At 42.3% G+C, this 10,261-nt stretch overlaps 1 protein-coding gene across 1 annotated transcript in view; it reads left to right on the top strand.

The window, feature by feature from the left end:
* Positions 1–7,707, top strand: part of LOC117533947 (tetratricopeptide repeat protein 9A) — a 9,100-nt gene extending 1,393 nt beyond the window's left edge. Inside the window, 2 exon segments of the mRNA XM_034197982.1 lie at positions 1,962–2,144; positions 7,123–7,707. Of these exon segments, the coding sequence (XP_034053873.1) occupies positions 1,962–2,144; positions 7,123–7,208 (269 nt within the window). The 3' untranslated portion in view covers positions 7,209–7,707.
* Positions 7,708–10,261: the final 2,554 nt, after the last annotated feature.

The raw sequence follows: 10,261 nt of genomic DNA, 5'->3' as shown, positions 1-10,261 counted from the left end.
TTGCAGAATGAAATAAGAACCAATGACCCAAAGAAAGTGAAAACCATAAAGCAGATTCAGGCAGTAGGCGTCACGCTTAAAGTATTAGCCTACAGAGCAGAACAGTTTACAGAGAAGAGATAACATCTGATCCTTTACAACAAACACTAAATGCTTAGGTTTTAGTAATCCTGCTAGTAATCCACCATTTTTAGAAATATCACGGTGATCAGATTTTTGGGAATTCAGTTACCTTTGTTTTTGAATACGTAATCCTGTCACACACACACACACACACACACACACACACACACACACACACACACACACACACACACACACACACACACACACACACACACACACACACACACACACACACACACACACACACACACACACACACACACAGTGCCTCTCCACAGAATCTGGGAGACTCCTGAGCTCATGAATGATTCATATAGAAGAGTATGAGTCATTCTCAGACTCACCCCACTATCTGCCTGCTTTTTTTAAACATCCGCTTCATATTGGTGGTATTTGGTAACCCCCTTCGGGTAATTATTTATTCAAAGAATCCCTCGTTCTATATGTTTTCTGCTGTATAATGAAATCAAACATTGGATGCTGTGTTATCAGTAGCGTTTTCTCTAACTATAGGGCTGTGTATTGGAAATATCACGGTGATCAGATTTTGGGGAATTCAGTTACCTTTGTTTTTGATTACGTAATCCTGACACACACACACACACACGCACACACACACACACACACACACACACACACACACACACACACACACACACACACACACACACACACACACACACACACACACCACACACACACACACACACACACACACACACACCACACACACACACACACACACACACACACACACACACACACACACACACACCACACACACACACACACACACACACACACACACACACACACACACACACACACACACACACACACACACACACACACAACGAGCTCATGAATGATTCATATGACAGGGTTACGATTCAAAAGCCTATAATGTATGGATATCAATCATCTTCTGTATCCATTCATCTGCCTATTACTTTATCATACAACGATCAGAAAACAATAAAAATGTTAATCCTAGTTCCAAGAAACGTCTTAAAATGTCTTGTGTTGTGAGTGCTGCTTACCACCAGATATTCACTTGAAATGGCAAATTGCATTTCAAGTGACGTAATTGTAACAGTAGGAACCACAAACCACAAAACACTGATGCATAGAATCTGAGTAACACGTTTACATTTCTTGCAAAGCAGTGGGACCTGCATCATTTCGCATGAAATCTTTCAAAGAAATATATTACGATACTGTAAGTGTCAGGGTGAGTGAAGCAGGCAGGACCCAAATGCAGAAAAAACTGAAAATACCTTTATTTCAAGGTTGAAAAATGGAATAAACAGAACACTCCCCATGAACACAGTCATAGACGAACAAGAAACCAACAATGACAGACAGCAAAAACAGAACTTAAATACACACAAGACTAATCAACGAAACAAGAGACAGGTGAGGAGGGAGGAGAAAACACAGGGGCACCAAGTGAACACAATCAAGTAAACAGGTAGGAACACACACAGACAGGAAACCAAGGACAGATCTAAACACAGCACAAAACACAACACAGACAGATCGTGACTGTAAGCAAGGTAAAATATTGCATTGTTTTACATTTAAATATCAGGAAACCCATCATAGTACAAGAACCACCATATACATACATCTTATGCATAAGTGGTTCTTATACTCTGCATTTAAAAACTGTAGGCTGCACTATTTTGTTATGTGATGTTTGATTGTATGCAATATTTTCCATTGTACTATTATTTTAAAATCCATGCAGTGTTTTTTAATCACACAAAAGAACAAGTGTATTGGTATGTTCTAACCTCCCTATTATTACTCCTCCGTCTCTCCCCTCCTCCCAGCCTGCCTGCTGCAGATGGAGCTGGTGAACTACGAGCGGGTGAAGGAGTATTGTCTGAAAGTGCTTTACAAAGAGGGGAAGAACTTCAAAGCTCTGTACCGCTCCGGAGTGGCCTACTACCACCTGGGAGAGTTCCAGAAGGCCCTGTACTACCTGAAGGAGTCGCACAAGCAGGAGCCGTCAGGTCAGAGCGCTTTTATTCTTACAGGACAAAGACCACAGATGTTGGTCTGATTCATTTTGCCCTTTTTTACTCCACTGAATTCATTAGGGGGCTTTTTCTCTTTCCTGTAGTGTGTTCTATAGGTTTTAGTGCATGTAAATGGTCTTGGCTGAAACACCAAGCAGATCATTGCAGCATTACCCATAATCCCCTCTGTTTCAGCCCTGTTTCCAAAGTGCTGATTCTCTGTCTGTTACTTTAGATGAAAATAAGGAGCCCCTCCCCACGCCCCTCTGTGAGAGATTTGGTTACAAAGAACTCAATGGTGCTCTAGGAGGAGATTCAGGTGATAAGGTGGGGGGGGGGTTACCTTGGTTGCTGATTGGCTAATAGTTACACAAGCCAAAATCAATCAATCAATCAATGTTTATTTATATAGCCCAATATCACAAATGTTACATTTGTCTCAGTGGACTTCACAGTTTGTACAGAATATCAGTATGACAATACGACACCCTCTGTCCTTAGACCCTCACATCGTACAAGGAAAAACTTCCGGAGAAAACCCACAGTTTAAAAGGAAAAATGGGAGAAACCTCAGGGAGAGCAACAGAGGAGGGATCCCTCTCCCAGGACGGACAGACGTGCAATAGATGCCGTGTGTAAATTGAAAAGATAATACATTTGCAACATAGGTAGTCCAAATGTTTGGAAATGCCTGTGTGTATAATAGGAAGATGAATCCACGAGGATATCCATCCAGGACCTATGATCCAGGACCACAGCCACGACTCAAGATCCAGGGCTCGCGATCCAGGACACAGGACCGCAGGATCATCCATGACTCCGGATCCCGGCGTATATAGACACCAAAAAGAAAGACATTTGGGGAAGCTGGGTTAATCGGAACATGAGAGTACACAGGTATAGACAGAGAGAAGGAAGAAGTAAGATGTCCCCCGACAAACTAAGCCTATATCAGCAAAACTAGGGGCTGAATCTAATCAGCCCTAACTATAAGCTTTATCAAAAAGGAAGGTCTTAAGCGCACTCTTTAAAACGGATAGGGTGTCTGCCGCCCGAACACAAACTGGAAGCTGATTCCACAAATGTGGAGCTTGATAAGAAAAGGCTCTGGCTCCCATTGTACTTTTAGAGACTCTAGGATCAACCAACAACCCTGCATTCTTGGAACGCAATGCCCTAGTAGGATAGTAGGGTATAATGAGTTCTTTAAGGTAAGATGGCGCCTGCCCATTAAGGGCTTTGTAGGTGAGAAGAAGAATTTTAAATCCTATCCTGTGTTCTATAGGGAGCCAGTGAAAGGCAGCCAGAACAGGAGTAATGTGGTCCCTTTTCCTAACTCTGGTTAGTACATGAAAACATCGTTATGACATCATAAAGTGGCCAAAATCTGATCAGCTCATTTTCAGACAGGTTTTTATAGAAATGGATCAGGAATCTTTGTTCCTGAAAGTGAGTCTCTCTTTACACAGAGGGGACACATGTTGATGTAGAAGAGACATGAAGAAGAGGGGACACATGTTGATGTAAAAGAGACAGGAAGAAGAGGGGACACATGTTGATGTAGAAGAGACATGAAGAAGAGGGGACACATGTTGATGTAGAAGAGACATGGAGAAGAGGGGACACATGTTGATGTAGAAGAGACATGGAGAAGAGGGGACACATGTTGATGTAGAAGAGACATGGAGAAGAGGGGACACATGTTGATGTAGAAGAGACATGAAGAAGAGGGGACACATGCTGATGTAGAAGAGACATGGAGAAGAGGGGACACATGTTGATGTAGAAGAGACATGGAGAAGAGGGGACACATGTTGATGTAGAAGAGACATGGAGAAGAGGGGACACATGTTGATGTAGAAGAGACATGAAGAAGAGGGGACACATGTTGATGTAGAAGAGACATGGAGAAGAGGGGACACATGTTGATGTAGAAGAGACATGGAGAAGAGGGGACACATGTTGATGTAGAAGAGACATGGAGAAGAGGGGACACATGTTGATGGAGAAGAGACATGAAGAAGAGGGGACACATGCTGATGTAGAAGAGACATGGAGAAGAGGGGACACATGTTGATGTAGAAGAGACATGAAGAAGAGGGGACACATGTTGATGTAGAAGAGACATGGAGAAGAGGGGACACATGTTGATGTCAACACATCCTCACTCCCAGGTCGGCCTATGTTGACGTTATGTCAAGTCCCCTGTCGGCTTTTTCCAACGCAAGGGGGGGCCCTTAGCGTCCATTTTCAGCTTTCCGGGATGTCCATATGTTTCTATGGACGCTCATGGAAGCACGGCATTCGTTTGTGTCGGCTGCCCTTAAAGGCAATGTGAGCGTCCATTCTCATTGGATAACGGAGAATTGTACACCCGGAAGTAAGTATTCCCCTTACTGTCGATTGATTTTACAGTGATATCTGCACTACTCATCGACTAAAAAACACCAGATTATCCTTGTTAATTACACAACATTGATTGGTTTAAATTGTGTGCAATGCTTTTGTATTTTTCCCCTTCGATTCGGAGAAACAAATGTTTTTTCGGAGTAAAGGATGGCAGAAGACACTACACTACCCAGAATCCCCAGCTATCGTTTGGACTACACCATGTGCTCTGTTTGACGTCACGTGATCTTTAAATTTCTCCCTGCAGAAAAAAAAACATGGCCGAACTTCGTTTTATTCTCTGTGGAAAATGCCTATTTTAAAGTTAGTTTGGCCATTAAAATGTGTTTTGATGTCATTTGATGCGAGAAATATGAGTTGTTATTTCAGATTATGTGTGCAGTGGATGTACATGATCTTTAGTTTGCTAGTTATTACGAAGATTACTTCAGGAAATTGCGTCCATAACGTTTTCATTGTTACCAAGGTGGTTGCTAGGGACGCTGCTATCGATATTATTTCTGTTATGTTGTGTAACTGTTTAATGGTGTTATCTTTATTGCTACCCCCTTCCCCGTCAATGTGTAGTGTTGGTCCACAGCGCAAACATATTAGTTTAACAAAATCCGCATCTAAAGATAACCTACGTTATTTCCCCCTGTGCAATTCCAGTCTCACATCTCACAGCACATCGTCATTAACAAATAACGGAAACAGACCGAAAACATTTTAAAAAAATACAATAATGCTTTATTCCGAGTGTGCTTGCTTTTCTCTTTGGAAGTCATCACATAACGGCATGTAATACACGGTTCGGCTGCATTAAATATTACATATCTGCCGTAGTTCTGTATGTATATAGCCCTGATGAGAAGACTTCTAGACAAACATGAGGAACTGAAAACGTGACGTGGATCATAAATATATCAGCCATTAAACAACATCTTACATTTATTTTCACACAATACGTCTCCTTGCAGTATCAACACTAATTCGGCTGACTTTTATATTTGATCCAATTGGTAGATAGGCTGTATTTACACCATAAAGGTGCACAGCTGATATAAAGGGACACCTAGTGGTTAAAGCATGTTATTGAATTTCATTATTTTTATTATTAGATATTAATAGGATCCCTATAAAGTATATTCATTACTCGTTATTCTCTACTAATAGTTCATTAAAGACTGTATATAATGACTATTTTGCACATCCCAAGCCATTTTCACCCATTTATTAATTATATGTTTTAAATGTGAGTGTTTCCTATCCCCTAAACCTCCAGGAATGTACACAGTTTAATACTGGCAACTTCTTATTATGGGAAATACGAAAACGTCTTTTAAAACTACAACTCCCAGTAGAGACGTGCCATAGATACAGAACATGTTGCGAAACAGAATAGCCAGCATGTGTAGTTCTGGGGACGGGGTGGGGGAGGGGGGGGACCCGTTCAAATCCAGTTTTAGACAGTCTGCCGTGATTCCATCCCATTTCAAGTGCTGTTCGAGGCTCGGCGTAACCCTCGGAGCACACTCTCCAATCACAGAGCTTGAGGACTATCACGGGGTTTGTCAAACAGAGCACATGGTGTAGTCCAAACGATAGCTGGGGATTCTGGGTAGTGTAGTGTCTTCTGCCATCCTTTACTCCGAAAAAACATTTGTTTCTCCGAATCGAAGGGGAAAAATACAAAAGCATTGCACACAATTTAAACCAATCAATGTTGTGTAATTAACAAGGATAATCTGGTGTTTTTTAGTCGATGAGTAGTGCAGATATCACTGTAAAATCAATCGACAGTAAGGGGAATACTTACTTCCGGGTGTACAATTCTCCGTTATCCAATGAGAATGGACGCTCACATTGCCTTTAAGGGCAGCCGACACAAACGAATGCCGTGCTTCCATGAGCGTCCATAGAAACATATGGACATCCCGGAAAGCTGAAAATGGACGCTAAGGCCCCCCCCTTGCGTTGGAAAAAGCCGACAGGGGACTTGACATAACGTCAACATAGGCCGACCTGGGAGTGAGGATGTGTTGTTGATGTAGAAGAGACATGAAGAAGAGGGGACACATGTTGATGTAGAAGAGACATGAAGAAGAGGGGACACATTTTGATGTAGAAGAGACATGAAGAAGAGGGGACACATGTTGTAGAAGAGACATGAAGAAGAGAGGACACATGTTGATGAAGAAGAGACATGAAGAAGAGGGGACACATCTTGATGTAGAAGAGACATGAAGAAGAGGGGACACATGTTGTAGAAGAGACATGAAGAAGAGAGGACACGTGTTGATGAAGAAGAGACATGAAGAAGTGGATTTTGCATGATAGGTGACCTTTAAGTAAAACAGACGAGTACTTTGTCCTCTACTGCTTAAAACCACAAAAGATAACATTTAAAATGGTGTTTCATCTGGAAACAAAAACATGTTTATCCGTAGTCGCTGAAAATAAATTTCCAACCATGATTTCCTGCAGCCACGCTGAGTTTAAATGGAAGATTTACGAGCATATTGATGCACCGTTTCCTGTGTGAGCAGGAAATAAATCAGCGTTTCCCTGTCTTTGTTTCCAGACACCAATGCCATCCGCTACATCCAGCTGACAGAGATGAAGATCCGCAGGAATGCCCAGAGGGAAAAGAAAGAGGCGCTGGCTTGAGGACAAGAACAAAACAACCTTCACCCAGACCTTACACACCTGCAGTGTCTCGGTGTGAAAACATGTTCGTTTGCTTTTTCCTTGCACAGCATCTGGTTGCCAGTTTTGTGATTGAATTTCATCGTTGTGTGCTTGAAGAGTTTCTCTTTCTTTCTTTTATCGTACATGATGCTACGGTGGCCGACAGGTGCAAACGCGTTACTACTGCGCAAAAACATTTAGATTGGGAGAAACACGCTACAGCTTCGGAAACGATGCATATAAAAACAGAAATGTGCCAAAACACATGAAGAAACATCTTCAGCAACTTGAGGACACATACAGCATTTAGAAAAACATTCACCAACTTTAGGAAACGTTTACTAAGAGCTGCAGAAACCAAACGCTGCAAGAAGCTCAAAACACAACAGAGACCAGGGGACACTAAAAAGTGACGCACACAGCTGGGAGACCAGGGGACACTAAAGAGTGAGGCACACAGCTGGGGGACCAGGGGACACTAAAAAGTGACGCACACAGCTGGGAGACCAGGGGGACACTAAAGAGTGACGCACACAGCTGGGAGACCAGGGGACACTAAAGAGTGATGCACACAGCTGGGAGACCAGGGGACACTAAAGAGTGACGCACACAGCTGGGAGACCAGGGGACACTAAAGAGTGACGCACACAGCTGGGAGACCAGGGGACACTAAAGAGTGACGCACACAGCTGGGAGACCAGGGGACACTAAAGAGTGAGGCACACAGCTGGGAGACCAGGGGACACTAAAGAGTGACGCACATAGCTGGGACGGAGCGCTTGGTGACGTTCAGGATTACAAAGTTGGACAGCTGTCTCTGTTGTTGGAAACTAAAATGTTAACTTATTTTAACAATGTGATCACATGACTCCTTCTGATGTTACTGCAGATCTGCTGTAAGCTAGCTAGCTAATGTAGCTAACCTAGTCATTTCAGATCAGTGGCGGTTCTAGACCAATTTGACTGGGGGGGGGCCACTGGGGGGCCAGTTATTTTCTGAGGGGGACACAATAAATGCAGGACGAAAAAGAGAACTAGACAGTATGAAGTAATAGCGCATAAGAAAACAATGCAATACAGTTATTGGCATTTATTTTAGTACACTTATTTATTTCAGATAGATCTTATAGTTATTACTGTTAGCTTCAGCTTAAGTTATAGTGCAATGTTTGCACTATAACGACCTTGAGAGCCTTGAAAGGCGCCTATATAAAATAAATGAATTATTATTATTATTACTAACACCATATTTATATAAAAATAAAGGCAATGAACAGTTACATCTCTACTTTACATAAGGGTGTCTGCACAATCTCACATTACAGCAACAAAATCCTGCGGTTTTTGGCAAACCGAGTACCAGAAAATATACATTTAAAAAAAAAAAAAAAAACGTTTCATTGTTAGGGGGGCCACAGGGGGGTCAGAGGTCAGTGTTAGGGGGCACTGGCCCGCCCTAGAACCACCCCTGTTTCAGATATACTGACCAACACTTACAGTTATGAGACAGAGACAGTTGTTCAGCTTTATAATCCTGAATGTCACCAAGCTCTCCCAGCTGTGTGCGTCAGTTTTTAGTGTCCCCTGGTTTCCGTTGTGTTTTCAGCTTCTTGCAGAGTTTGGTATTTTTACATATGCATTGTTTTTAAAACTGCAGCGAGTTTCTCCCAATGGAAGTGTTTTGGGCCGTTGTAATGCGTTTCCACTTGTCGGCCACCGTAAGATTCTGTCTTCGAACCGCCAAATGTTCTCTAGTCTGAAGTCTTTTTTAACAAACTGATGCACTGCCAGTCCAAACATTGCACATACAGGCCAACACTTGTGATAGAGGAAGGAGGAGTCCAGCAGGCGAGTGTCACTGCACGTTAGCCCGCGCACAAGATGTCCAAAAGAGGAACAACCACCTACACCACCATGCTTTTATTTAGAAAGTGTTATACTCTTGATAACATCTGAAGTAAAGGTGCTGTCTCAAGGTTTCTATCTCATGACGTGTAGGCGAGGACATCAATGGGTGCTAAATGTAGTAAGAGACATATCACAAAATGTAAATAGGCTACTTTATATAAATCATGAAAATAATATAACAAGCTATTTAGTGTTTATTGATGCCAAAACAAAGCACTTCACTCACAGCATTTACTGTATCAACAATTACTGTGTGTTTATTGTAAAGTTGTGTATGCGTGTAATAAATGTGTCTATTGATTGAAGTCGCTGTGATGCTGAAGTGGATTTATGTTCCTTTAAAGCAAAAAATAGATCAATGGAGAAATGTTGATGTTTAAAGGTCCCATGTCATGGCCATTTCTACTGATCATAATTCCATTGTTGAGGTCTACTAGAATAGATTTACATTGTTCAATGTTCCAAACTCACATTGGTTTCTCATACAGCATCTCTGTATAGTATGTGTATTCACTCTCTGCCCTAAACGGCTTGTTGGAGCTCCTGCCCCCCCCCCCCCCCTCCTCCCTGTGAGCCCAGTGTGCTCTGATTGGTCGGGACGTTGCGAGGCTCGTTGCTCAGTGTGGCTTAATATTGAGAAAGAAAAAGGTTTATAACGCTGTGAGAATGGGTCTGCGGAGAGCATTTCTCCGCGATCCCAACTCGTCTATTACCAACCAGGGAGCTCTATGCAAGTCAATGGGACTCCCTGTTAGTTGAACATTTACACTAAAGGTCCCCCCACTGCGTTTGACAGTGACGCCAAGGGATCCTGGAATGGAAAAAGAGAAATGTCCAACGAGGCGTTCTGAAACATGGAAAATTGTTTGATATCCAGGTAGTTCAGACACTGTCAACTACAGGGATTATATTCTGGAAAATGATATTTACCTGCTGCCTGTTGCAGCTGTTAGCTAATTCAAGCAAAGATGACCACCACATTACTTGGATAGAGAACAGACGTTTCTTGCTGCAGCGGAAAATGCCAACCGAAACAGTAAAGTTGTAAGCTAGTAAATTAAACAAAGAGCAAAGGATGAAAAAAAGTATTTGATAAAGCCATTAATTGAACGAGGAAACACAGA

This window comes from Gymnodraco acuticeps, unplaced genomic scaffold, assembly GCF_902827175.1.
Source record: "Gymnodraco acuticeps unplaced genomic scaffold, fGymAcu1.1, whole genome shotgun sequence".
Lineage (NCBI taxonomy): Eukaryota > Metazoa > Chordata > Actinopteri > Perciformes > Bathydraconidae > Gymnodraco > Gymnodraco acuticeps.
The sequence above is the reverse complement of the archived record's forward strand: the minus strand, read 5'-3'. Positions and strand labels throughout refer to the sequence as shown.